At 37.4% G+C, this 14,014-nt stretch overlaps 1 protein-coding gene across 7 annotated transcripts in view; it reads left to right on the top strand.

Annotated features, from left to right (window-relative positions):
• The window catches only part of CBLB (Cbl proto-oncogene B), a 109,534-nt gene that overhangs the window by 70,332 nt on the left and 25,188 nt on the right, over positions 1–14,014 (top strand). For 4 of the 7 annotated variants that reach the window (XM_027867123.1, XM_027867132.1, XM_027867115.1 and 1 more), the window contains exons 10-12: positions 5,940–6,037; positions 6,151–6,282; positions 10,102–10,242. In XM_027867123.1, the coding sequence (XP_027722924.1) occupies positions 5,940–6,037; positions 6,151–6,282; positions 10,102–10,242 (371 nt within the window). The remainder of the gene's footprint in view (positions 1–5,939; positions 6,038–6,150; positions 6,283–10,101; positions 10,243–14,014) is intronic. The other 3 variants (XM_027867105.1, XM_027867150.1, XM_027867141.1) reach the window with 3 other exon arrangements.

Raw genomic sequence — 14,014 nt, 5'->3', positions numbered from 1 at the left:
TGACAGCCTGGTGGACTGAAGCATTCTGTTGCAAGGATAGAACTGAAGTCTGTGATGCTGATTTGTTTTTGTTTAGGACCTTTACTACAAAGCATTTAGTGACTTTGTGAAGAAGAGGAATTTTTGTAATTTAAAAAAAAAGTCAAAAGTAAGTCTCAAAATGATTTAGAGATTGTTATTAACTTACATTCCTTTGACTCTTAAAAAATTGTAGTACATTTGGGCACTCTCCTCCTTTTGGTAACTCCTTGTGGCTAGAAAAGGAGGACCTTGGGCAAATCACTTCACCTCTCCTGACCTCAGTTTCCACATCTGTTAAATGAAGGGTTTGGACCAGATGATCCTGGGATCCTTCCAGCTCTAAATCTGTGATCCTAGAATTCTCAGTTGTTCCACAGCTGGAAACGATGGTATATTTTTATACTTTAAATGAGAGTAAGTTTTCTTTAACTCTTTATTGGTAGGTTTTACAGATCCTAAATATTAATTTAAATTGTGACCATTATTATCCTTTTTGTATTATTGGACATTAAAGAAACTATTGTGAACCCCTGCCCCTGGAGGGCAAGCTCTGTGTCTTTTGCCTATTTTTATATTCCCAGCATTTAGCTCAGTGCCTGGCACACTGTAGACGCTTAATAAACATTTATCGATTGAATAATAATGTGATTCTGCCAGAGTTTAGATGTTATAAATATCCATTGATCACTTCACACTTTCAAACTTGAGAAGGAAGACTTTTCCTGTATACATAAAACACAAACTTACCCTCATGTCAGAATTCTTTTCCCCTCTGTAAGCTGGAAGGGATCAAAGAAATCCTTTAGCCCAGTCCTCCTTTCCCCTATTACCTCCCCTTCACCCCACTTTTTTTTTTAACGCACGAGGAAGATGAGGACCAGGGAGGCTAAGTGGTTTGTGCAAGGTCATACAGGTAGTAAGCATCAAGAAGAGTGATTTGTCAGTATGTAGAGAAAGGAAATATTAGCTGAATAATGTAATTGTACTTCACAAAAAGTGCATCATTATTCATGAAAATTCAGCACATGTTAAAATCAGTGATTGATTAATTTAAAATAAACTATTTTCTTACCTCCTAAAAAGAATGAACTGCTAGAGTCAATGGAATACATTTATGCCAGAGGACTTATTTTGTTCTAATTATTGAAATTTTCACCTTTTTTGGAATATATTTTGGTTCATGTTTGTTCTAAGAATCAGGTCAGTTTGCCTTAAAGAGAATTTGTGACATCTGTAGATTTTGTGAAAGTGACAACCCCCGCTGTTCATTGTTCCTCAGTTCTACCAGAAGGGCAAGGGACATTGATATCAGTATGTAATACTCATGAAGATTAGCATGTAGTGTTGTATAGTTCATTCATGTTGATAGTACTATCTAGAAATTATTTAGAGCCCCCTTAAAATATGTTATGAGTGCCTCACATTTACTAAAGCCACATTGTAATAAGCTATATACTCAGGGTCTAGATCCTGTTCCAAGCCTATTTGTAAGAAAATTCAAGAGACATTTATGAAATTCTCATATTGTATCAAATATTACTTGGAATAAATCAGTGCTTTAAATATAGAGATATTTTCGTTGGGATCCACCTCTGCTAATCATATTTGTTGTAAAATGATTGAAACTTTACACATACCTATAACTAGTACCTCATGAAAAGAAAAAATGAAACTGAACCTAGAGACAGAATATTACATTTCATTTATTCATCCTCACTTTCATAAGGTGCTTTCAGTGCCTTTCCCTGTTTTTACCGTTTGTATTCTGATATTTGTCCTTGTTGGTATTGATTAACTTATGCAGCAGAAGAGTAACCATTACTTAGGATCTGACCTTATTAGGAGACCCTGACAATTATTTTAAAAGTCTACTTGATTCTTTCTTGAAGATTTGTTTTAAATCTTAAAAGTTAAGAATTTTATTTTTTGAATAGCTCCTAAGTAATCTGATTTAATGGAAAAGAGTATTTGAATTGCATCTTGGAAACCTATATTAAAATTTTGACTCTACTACCTATTACCTATGTAGCCTTGGACAAATTTTACACTACTTGGACCTCAGTTTCTCAAGCACAACCCACACCCTGGTATTTTTTTCTACTGCCATATCCAGTCATTTGCCAAATCTTGTCAATTTCCCTCTACAACATCTCTCCTATTTATCTCCTTCTTTTATCTCTCACCAAATGCGCTCTCCTGGGGTCCTGTGATAGTCTCCTAAGTGGTCTCCCTGAGTCCTCTCCCCTCAACCATCCATCCTTCACAGAGATGCCCAGGTCATTCACCTGCTGAAGAAGCTTAGGGGTTCCTCATCGCCTGTAGCATAAAATATAAATTCTCTTTGATATTTGAAGCCCTGGCTCCAACTTATCTTTCCAGATTTATTTCCCATCACTCCACCTCATGTGCCCTACATATAACCAAACTGACCTACTTGACATTCTCCATGTACAACAATCCATTTTCCACCACCATGACTTTAAACAGGCTGTCCCCAGGGCTTGATTTCTTCTTCCTCTTTGCCTCTCAGAATCCTTATCTCTCTTCAAGATCCAGCCAAATCCTACAAATGAGTCATTAGTACTCATCCCTCCACCTTCACTTTGAATTTACTTATCAGTGTAAATATTGTTTCTTCCCAGCAGCATGTAAGCACTTTGAGAACAGGGACTGGATTATTTTCATATTGGCTTTTTTTTTTTCAGCCAAACACAAGGTTTATTAGAACATCCATCATATTGGGCAGACTCTTAAGGAGTCTGAACATGAGAAAGCAGTGGCTAGATTTTAAGAATCTCAGCATCTTAAGGGAGACAAGATGGACCTTATATACAGAAAGCCTGTGGGAGGGATCTAGGAGTGACCAAGTAGTCCATGAGGTAATATAGAATTACCAAGGTTGGGAAGAGGCCTAGGGCCATAGGGAGGCAAGACAGTGGAGGGGAGATTGGGTGTAGCTATAATGAAAGGCCAGTTGATGGGATTATAGCCTCAGGGCCAGAGATTTGGCCTTGTGGGAAAGTCCAGGGTTTTCCTTTCTGGGGCCCAGATCCCAACCCCATCATTCCCCCCTCAAACAAATGGAACCCAAATTCTTCACCCAAATAAGGGGTGAAGGTCTTGGCTTCTGAAACTGCTTCCTGCTGGCAAGGGGTGTAGAGCTGTCCCTGCCTCGAGGGGGTCCCAAAGAGGAGGTTGGCTGGAACCAAGCACAGGCTGCATCCAGGGAACCACGTGGGGACATTGTCTGGTACTCGCTGTTTGCTACCAACTGTAAGTGAATGGCCCATAGTCTGGAAGACATAAATCTGATGGAAAAAACTACAGGGACTAGATTTAGGGCCCAACTTTGAGAGGATAAAACATCCTTAGCTCTGTTTGGATTCAGATAATTCAGTTTTCCAACCATGTAGTATCAAATCCACCTCATAGCCAGACTCAGAAATAGCCAGGTGGGTAACATTCCCTTTCAAAGGAACATAATGGAGAAACTGAGCCAGGAGGATCCCATCTTAGACTGAAACTAAAATTGTCCTCTCGGCTTTTCCCAATGCTGACTTCCCATCAGTATCACCTTCTCTGAGTAGCTTGTGGCATTTCTCTCAGATGGTGGATTATTGATTATGGATGGATTATGATCCATCAGCTCAAAATAAAATCCTGTAAGCTTTTACCTCAAACAGCAAGTTTTACTAATCACAGCTTAGGAAAAACTTTTCCAGGATTTACATCTCAAACTTAAATTTATCCTAATGTAAAAAGCCAATTATTAAAGATTTCTATATACTTGCAAATTGTCAGCAAGCCATACATAACCCAAATAAGCTTTTTGGCTAGTTTACACATTTAAACAATAACTAACAACAGGTAAATTATTTTAGTGGTAACCAAATTATGAAAAGTTGCTTGACATAACTGATAACAGAAAGTTCACCAATTTGAAACTTGAAAAAAACCCATTACCAATCAGGTGACTTCAGTTTTGTTAAATGCACTTCCAAATTACTTTACACAGAGAATCAGCATCTCATCTTAACAGTCAAAACTACAAATTTAAAACTGGTTGCTTACCCAAGTTCAGAGGCCAGCTTCTTTACCTTGAGCAGGATGTGCTGAACCTGGGTGATGCTTCCAGGCAAAGGTTGCCCCAGTGCCCAAGGCCATTGCCAGGGGGATCCCATGCTGAAGCTGCTGCCCCTCCCCTCTCCTTCCTTTCCCAGGTGGGAGAGGGTGAAATCAAAGGTGAGGGGGTAAAGGATGAAACTCTCTTCTCCTATGAGAAGGTTAACAGATACCCTCTTGACTCAAGCGAAGGGAGTGGGAGAAAAGAGTGACTAGGGTTGTAAGGAGGAGTTCTAAACTCTTTAATGATCAATCACAATACCTCCAGAATCTGCCAAGATATTTTTAGCTGTTCTAACTTTACCCTGTAACCTCCATGAAGGAGAATTCAGGGGTGTAGAGGGAAGGGAGTAAGTAAGCCTCAGGGAACCAAAATGCAACTGCAGTTTTCCCCAATTCCCTAGTGCTGAGGGAATTAACAGATACACTTCCGGATAGGGCTTCCATCCTTGTCCTCTATGCTGCGGAGGGTATACCCAAGTCAATGGCCTTGAACCAACCCAGTGGAGCAAGAGCCTGAGAGTGTCAGGCCGAGTGCAAGACAGCCTCATAATTGTCTGCCTGAAAAGCACCTTCAAGCCTTGGTGCTTGGAGAGCAAACCCAACTGCAGAGCAAGAAAGGGAGGGAGAGGAGGCTTACATACCTTCTAGTCTGGGCTGGAGAAGAACTTGGGGTTAGGCACTTTCTCCAAATGGGCCACCAAAATGATGTGGTTTAGGGGTGCTGGGACCCCAAAATCACAACACATAGGGTCCTTCCCGAAAGAATTCGACCCAAGCCTTCTCTCAGCCAAAGACAAGGTTTATTAGAACATCGATCATACTGGGTAGACTCTTAAGGAGTCTGAACATGAGTAAGCAGTGACTAGATTATAAGAATCTCAGCCCATATTGGCTTTTTTATTCCCAGTACCTAGCACATCCTAGTGTATAGTAAATAGGCACTTATAGATGTTTATTGAATTGAATCCCTTGTGTAATATATTTACTCCTTTCTACATCTTTGTCTCATTTCATTTGCTAGTTCTATGACTAATATTGTTTGATACTTTGAATTTGTAATGGAAACTAGTTTCTTTTCATTTTGGGAAAAAAAAGGTTTACATCGTAAGGAAAAAAAACCCAAAATGTATGTGATAATCAATATGCATTTATTAACCTCCTACAGGGTGCCAGGCTCCTTTTTTTTTTCTTCTCCATCAATCAAGAATGAAGCTATTAACCTTTAAATTGTCTGGTTAGGATACAAATTGTCTCTAAGTTCTTTTTTAGTGCTTAACAAATATAGAAGATTTCTAGAGAGTTCTATGATTCACTGATAATTATTATTGGCTAAGTTCTGTTCCATAGCCATTGCAACCTTTGCTTTCAGTTAAGGAGTACCACTAGCTCTTAAAATTCCCCTTTCTTTTCATGACTTTTTATCTTTGATTTTTTTTTTTTTTTTTTTTTTGGTGAGGCATTTGGGGTTGTGGCTTGCCTAGAGTCACACAGCTAGTGAGTATTATGTGTTGGAGGCCAGATTTGAACTCAGGTCCTCCTAACTCCAGGGCTAGTGCTCTATCCATTGCACCACCTAGCTGCCCCTTTCCCTTTGATTTTTAGGACATGTAAAGCATCTTCAGATATATTTCCTTTTTCTTTTCATAGCGAAAGAGCTAATTAATCTTTCAAATTTTGTTATAGAATGTTACATTGGCATTGCCCCTTCTTTTATCTCCTCACTTTAAATAAATTTAAAATTGGATTTTGTTATAGTAAAGTAAGTCATGTCTTTTTTTTTCCTCTACCCCCAGGTCATGTGAGAATGGTCAATGTATAATGAATGGAATACATGGTACCTCATCGGAGCTGAAGAAATCAAACCCCCCTGAATTAGGTATATATATAAAGGGTGGGTACATGAAAATTTCCTATCTGTATTTAGCATCTTAATGATAGAATTGAAAGGTAAAATTGTGTCAATTTACTGTACTAAAAACACTAAGATTTTGTGTTATCCTCTAGGAGATGTTTTTGATTCAGCTATTGTTCCAGTGCCATTACCACCTGCCAGACCTCCATCCCGGGACCATCCAAAGCTTGATTCTTCACTCAACAGGACGCCCTCTGATTATGATCTTCTCATCCCACCGTTAGGTTGAAGACTTTTTTATAAAACAAAGCAAAATTTTTAAACACATTGCATCTTTTCAGCATTTCAAATTAGACATATGAAAACCTAGAATGTTACTAATCACTCTCCTTTCTTTGGAAGGTTGATAGGATTTATAGGTAATGGTGACTCTCAGGCTCCCATGGCCATGACTACTGATGAATAATCATACTGAATGTTTAGACAGCCATTAGGCAGGGGGGAAAATAAATACTAATTTCTTATGGGGTCATGGGAAATTTCATATTTCTCATGTCATAATATGAGAAATATATCTTTAAATATAACATAATTAATGTAATATTTATGTTTCTTTGCACTCTGTGCAAAGTACATATATAAAACATGATTCATAGGGGTTTTGTTACAGTTGTTTCCTTAATGGTATAATGTAAATAGCTATGATATTTTAAAACTAATCAGATGTTAATGAATGTGTAGCTGATGTTTAGTTGAGTGAGCTCTTTAATGGCCTCTATGGATACCATGAGAAATGGTTTGCTTAATTGTGAAGAATTTTTACAAAAGTCAAATGGCTTATATCTGTAGGGAGAGGAGTATGGGCTAGACCTGTGATTTCATTGATCTAGGCAGGTCCCAGTAAGGAAACTCATTCTGCCAGTGCAGGTTGGCACTTTCTGGGCAACTTAAAATCTTAGAGAGCCGCCTAGAGCACTGAGAGATTAAGTGAGCTGATGACACATACATAAGCAATATGTGTCACACGTGGGACTTGAATTCAGGTCTTCCCAGCTCCAGGACCCAGTTCTGTATCCATTACACGCCAGATTGGCTCTGTGATTTACTTCCCTATTACCTTAATGATTAGTATATCTATGTAAAATACATAAACTTCACATCTCTAGTTTGAAATTAGAATCTGATGTTGCACATGTATCTAAAATAGTAGTGAAGCTTAGCACTCTAGGCAGCTAAGTATCATGGTAAATATAAAGCTAGGCCTGGAGTTAGCAATATCCACATTCAAATCTGGCTTCAGACACCTCTGTGAACCTGGGCAAGTCACTTAAACTCTGTCTGACTCAGTCTCCTCAAATGTAAAATGGAGATAATAATAGCACCTACCTCCCAGAGTTGTTGTGACAATCAAATGAGATAATATTTGTGAAGCACTTAGCACAGTGCCTGACACATAGTAGGTCCCTCCCCTCTCAGTGCTGGCACATAGTAGTACTTAAATACTTGTTTCCTTCTTTCCTTTATTCCTGGTTTATCACTTAACCTGTGATCGTAGGCAAATTACTTATTCCCTTGGTGTCTGAGTCTGTAAAAGAGGAATAATAATCCTTCCCACCACCTAACACAGAGTTGTTGACAGGACAAATGATTTAGTACTTGGGAGGTCATTTTGAGCCCTTTGGAAAGCTCTCTGTAAGGACAGGATGCAGCTGTCTCTTAACATGAGGCTCTTCCTTGATCAACATCAGTGTTATAGAATTTGTCAGGGAACCACTTTCATACATACATGGATACATATATTTTATCTTTTTTTTTTTAACTTTCACTAAGGGGAATTTTGAATCTTTGCATCTGCTGCTGCTGCTGTTGCTACTTCCCTGGCAAATGAGCTAAAAGGCCAGCTTGCCAGCAGTGACAAGTACAGAAGTCGAAGGAAGGAAATTGAAAAAATAAAGTTATATACATTAGAGTAGTTAAAGGAGTAGATCTGCGAATCAGTAGCCATTGGCAGAGAAATTTAAAGCAGAAACAATCCTAAACGGGTTGCCAAAGATGTTACTCACTAAGAGGTACTGTGGAATAATGAATAGAGCACAGGATTTAAGAATCAAGACCTGGGTTTGAATTCTGCGTTAGACATTTACTAAGTATATGACAAGGTGCATGTCACTTAAACTCTCTGGATGTGAGTTTCCTTAGCAGGAAAATGAGGTGATTGGACTCAACCTCTGTGATCCCTTTGAGCTTTAGGTCTGTGCTCCTGTGAGGTACACCTGTGACAAGAGAGAAAGTGACTAGGTCATCTGTTCCCTTTCTGTTTGAGTCTTTTTTGTTGCTGTTCTTCTGTACCCATTGACTGTTTCAAAAAGAAGCAGAACTGAAAACCTTTGGAAGTTTTTCCTGTGTATCAGAGATGTGTATCTAGATAGACATATATTTATATTTATAAATATAGATGTGTATCTAGATAGACATATATTTATATTTATAAATATAGATGTGTATCTCCTGTCATATTGAACAGCATTTATGATTGATGGAAATGAAACTCCAATTTTGCAGTGAAAAAAGCTGAAAAATAAAGCATCCCCGTTCACTGGGGCCCCACAATAACACAAGTTATTACAGCTTGAAATTTAGTATAATTCAAAATTCTGTTGAAGCCCATCTATAAATGTACAAAGAGAATGTTACACTAATGTAGTGTCACAATACAGTCCTATAGAATGTTATCAAGTGGATAAAGTTTTATCAAACTTCCATTGTAAATTCATATATGTATGGATATGTATTACCTCAACAACTAAGGGATTCAGTATTTCATTAGTGTGAGTCCTTCCTCCATCAATATAGATTGTCACCTTCTGTTCATTACAAGACAGTATTGATAAGTTATTTTGATGAAACAAAAATCATCAGCTGTCGGCCACCTCTCTGGGGATGAACCATTTCAAACATCCCTAAGCTGGTCCCCAGATGACCAACATTCAGTACTCTGATGACAGCAAGTCCATCCTGGAAAGTCTTTCCTACTCTTTTGAGCCAATCAAAATTTGCTCACTGGGTCATCTCCGTGCCAAGATAAAGTATTGGAGCAGGGTTTGGTGTAGCACATCTATATTTATAAATTTAGCTATAATAGAAAGTTAAATAGATATCTCTGTATATGATTTTGTGTATCTATATAAAAATAAGACCACTTACAAAGGTTTATATCTGTATTTTTTATAGAGGTGTGATAAAGTACATGTGTGCATTTATGTTTTTATATAGTTACATCTATATACATAGATGTAACTATAATATTTTTACTAGTTTGCCTAGTTGAAGACACACAAGAACATTATTTTTTTCTTTAAAAATGTGTTTATGATTTTTTTAAATAAAATTAGCAATTAGATAAATTTTCACTTTGTTTTTATAGGATGTGAGTATCAGTTATCATGACTCCTGGAGCTACACAAAAAAGGATGATTCTAAAACTTAATTATTCTTTCGTTAAGAAACTTGCCATGTCAGTAACATGTGTCTCTGCATTAGGATACATCTTCTGAAGTGTTCTGGCTGTAATTTGAGTAAAATAAAGCAATTAGCCTATAAAGATTGAATCCTATTAAATTAACTCAAAGGGATGATTGACATTCTTTTGTTGTATTGAACAGCTACACAAGGGGATGGAGCATCAGTGGCAGCAGTAAATTGGGAATGTAGAGGAGAGCCATTTTTGTCACTTAGACTTTTACTATAGAGGGATTTTAGCTGTAATAAGTTTGTTCGATTTTGTTTATTTATATTTTAAAATTTGTAGCCATATGGTGCAAGTTGTACAAGTTGAAAAACTGCAAAAATTCATCCCAGAAATGAAAAGAACATATTGGACTTAAAGGTCAGTCACTATGCATGTGTGAGTTTTGCACACATACATGAACACACAGTTCCTGGAAAAGCAGTCAGGCTTACAGATTCCATTATTAGAATCCATGAACTGTTAGATAGATCTTGGAAATGTAAACCACAAGAGAAAATCAATTGTAACTTTTGCTTGATACCATGTTTTTCTTAATAAAGTTGGGCTTATGGTACTGACTTTTCTCTGAATACAGGTGATGATGCTTTTGATGTCCTTCCTCCCTCCCTTCCACCACCCCCACCTCCTGCCAGACATAGTCTCATCGAACATACAAAACCTCCTGGCTCTGGGAGCCGGCCATCCTCAGGACATGAGCTCTTTCTTCCTCCTTCAGGTAAGAGGAAAAGTCAACTCCAAATCTTTAACTGAGAGCAAAAATTTATCCCTTATCTGACAAGATAGCTATCAAACATTCACAATTTGCTTACCTCTAGCTAACTTTCAGAAAAATTTAAGAGTCTGCCTTATGAAACAAAAGAAACTGAAAAAAAAATGGAAAGACGGCAAGAAATAGAATCATAGGTTTTTAGAGCTGGAAGGGACCCTCAGGATCTAGTCTGACCTCCTCACTGGACAGATGAGATTAAGTGAAATGTTCATGGTTGCACTGCTAATTTGTGGCAAAACCAGTTCTTTTGAATTTCTAAATCTCTTTATTAACCATTTGCAAAATACTAGGATAATTTCAGGTTTTGGAATAACTAACTGTTTTTCCAACTTGTAGATGCTCACAAGTACCAAATTTTCCATTGTGTTAAGGAATGGTTATGTTGTTTTTATTGATAGCCTGTGTGATTTGTCATATTCAGCTATTTTTTAAAGTAACTTTTTTAGAAGAATTAACTTAGTGTTTTGTTTTCAAATTGAGGGCCCCCAAAAAACAAATTGATAAACTAACATTATTCATTTGGCAATACTCAGAAAAATTTCATTTCGCAAATAGAATTAACTTTTGTTATAATCATTGCTGTATAGGCTGGAACAATATGCTTTGTTAGTGTTAATAAAATATATATTTTGAAGTATGAACTGACCTGACTGTTTCCTTAACCATGGAAATAGATTTTTAAAAATTTTTTTCTAAGACTTAGACCTAAGAATCAACCATATGAAGCCATCAAAATTGCAGTTCTCTGCTAGCCTTTTAGAGCAAGTGTACCTTAAATGAGATCTGCGATGCTAAATGATTTCCCTTAATAGACTGTCATCCACACTGAGAATTTCTTTGTCTTGCTTTTTTAATTTGATTCTATAATTGAAAAAGTATGAGCAAGTTTGTTGGAAAGGTTACTCAAGTACTGTGACATTTACAGCCACTTCATAATTTTCATGTCACCATTTCATCTTCCAAAACAGATCAGTTCACTGCTTAACAAAACGACCTGCAATTTAAATATGTTGCCACAAAGTGGTGATAGTATTCTGCTACAGTTATTTGATAATAAGCAGTTTGGCTAAAATTAGTACCTTTTTTCACATTTTCTATTTTTCTAGATCAAAAACTTACCATGTTACCAAAATAGCCAGATAACAAACGATTAAAAAATACTTTTATTGCTTTTATATTGATTCTGTTTTTTGTATTTTTTTCTTCTTTTACATTATTCTTTTTTTTTTTTTGGTTAGGCATGGGGTTAAGTGATTTGCCCAGGGTCACACAGATAGTAAGTGTTATGTGTCTGAGGCCGGATTTGAACTCAGGTCCTCCTGAATCCAGGGCTGGTGCTATATCCGCTGCGCCACCTAGCTGGCCCTTATTCTTTCTTCCTAATAACATGCCACAGCCAATAGAATATACATTGTAACAAAGAAATTTAAGAAAACACACTGGCATGTTGACCAGGGAATGCCTCATTCCATAGCCCACCACTTCTCTTCTGAGGGGAGGATGTAGGTGTTTCATCATCAGTCCTTTAGGGTCAAGATTAGTATTTGCCTCAGTGTGAATTCTGATATCTTCTTTTGTTGCTTTCCATTATTATGGTCATTTTGTATGTTGGTCTCTTGGATCTACTTACTTTGTGCTGTATCAGTTTAACTACATTTTTCTGAATTCCTCTTTCTCTTGATGTTGCCATAATATTCCATTAGTTTCATACATCATAATTAGGTCCCCAGTTGAAGGCCCTCCACTTTGTGTCCAGTTTTTAAAGCAGATTTTGTTGTTGTTGTTGTTGTTATTGTTCAGTTGTTTCAGTCATGTCTGACTCTTCATGGCCCCATTTGGGTTTTCTTGGCAAGGATGCTGGAGTGGTTTGTCATTTCCTTCTCCAGCAGATGAGGAAACTGAGGCAAACAGGGTTAAGTGACTTTCCCAGAGTAACACCGCTTGTAAGTTTCAGAGGCCAGATTTCAGCTCAGGAAGATGAGTCTTCCTGACTCCAGGTCTAGCGCTCCATTCACTGTGCCACCTAGCTGCCCAGGTATTTTTAGGCTAAACCTTTTAAAGAAATAAACAGTAAAGTACAGAATAATATCTTGCTAAGTATTCGTTTAATTACTGTCAACTCACTCTAACTATAATATTTTATGTGCAGCCCTAAGTTTTAGCTTTTTTTTTTTTTTTTTTTGGCACCCAAACACTCCAGGACCTTTCAGAACTAGCGCTTTCAGAACTAGTTTGGCACCAACCATCCCCACCTCCCTCATTTCAGACTATCTCTCAGCATCTATCTATGTCTTACTAATTTAACCCTGGATGAGAATTTAATTCTGGTTTCATTGTTTGAACTGACCAGAGGAAAGACATTAGTTTGCTTTTAAAAACTCATAGCTCTTAAAAGCTCCTGTTTCTTTTCTGTAGTTGTAGTAAAAGACAAGGGCCGGTAGGTGGCGCAGCAGATGGAATGTTGGACTTGGAGTCAGCAAGACTCATCTTCTTGAGTTCAAATTTGGCCCCAGACACTGACTAGCTTTGTGATCCCGGCAAGTCGCTTAAATGACTAAACAACAACTACAGCAAAGTAAACGGCAAAGGGAAGACAAACAACTATGTGGAGTGCAATGCTACCAAGAACATATTTAGACCACACATCCTCTTTTCCCTAGTCAGATTGGGGTGGGGTAGTTTCTTCTTTAGTGTTTTTTTTTTTCTTAGTTCCTCCTATCCAGAAATACTGGTTCAATTTACATGTATTCATTCAGTAAATACTTATCTTTCACGATATATCGGCGTGGCAAATGTCAGATGTTCTACCTGCATATAATACATCAGTACTATAAGTCTTGGTATGAGCCAGGTATTGAGATGAATGATTAGAATGACTTCTTTTAAAAACTACCTTAGTGTTTGAAGTTTCTATCCTTTCTATGGAACAGAAAGTTTTAACAGGCACTTGAGTAAGATTTTAATATTTCATAGCATCTTATGTGTAAAAAAATGTTTCTGCTTCTCCATCCATTATAATTCATTATGAAAGTTCATTAAATATGAAGAATCAAGAGGAGCTAAGGATGAAGGCATGTAAATAGTAGCCTGGGAATCAGAAGACCTGTGTTCAGGTCACAGTTGCCACCTATCATCCATGTGGCCTTGACAAAACCTGTGTTCATTGTGTCGTATTGTCACCTACATTTTCCTCATCTCTATATGATGGATGATATTATTTGCTGTTCTTACTCTGCCACTTCCCTCATCAAGTTGTTTTTAATCCCATGTAAAGCCAAAACATAATACAAATTAAAGCTTTTGTTAGAGGAGTCTTGTAAATACATCAAAGCAGTTTTTCATAATAATGCTAATATAATTTCATGTTCTATGGTTTTATCTTCTATGTAGGAGGTTTAAAAATTTGAATCTTCAGGATCAGTTTATTCAGTTTGGACTTTGAAATCCAAGTTGTTCTTACTCCATTTATAGGCCAAGATTTTGTTAACAGTGTTCTTCTGAGAACTCCATAGCAGAGGCAAAATTGTACCACTTCCATGGGAAAGAAGGAAGGAATAAAGGAAGGAAGGAGGGAGAGATGATTTATTAAATGCCTAGTGCTGGACATTCCATCCAGGCTGAGCATTGGCCTCTCCTGTGTCATCTCCTAAATATCTGAGCACCAGTACCCATTACCATCTTATCCTTCTCCCCTAAGCAACCTTGACTGGTGCAGGGG

Source organism: Vombatus ursinus, unplaced genomic scaffold, assembly GCF_900497805.2.
Source record: "Vombatus ursinus unplaced genomic scaffold, bare-nosed wombat genome assembly UNPS02001419.1, whole genome shotgun sequence".
Classification (NCBI taxonomy): domain Eukaryota; kingdom Metazoa; phylum Chordata; class Mammalia; order Diprotodontia; family Vombatidae; genus Vombatus; species Vombatus ursinus.
Note: the sequence above shows the minus strand (reverse complement) of the source record. Positions and strands in the feature narration are given on the sequence as shown.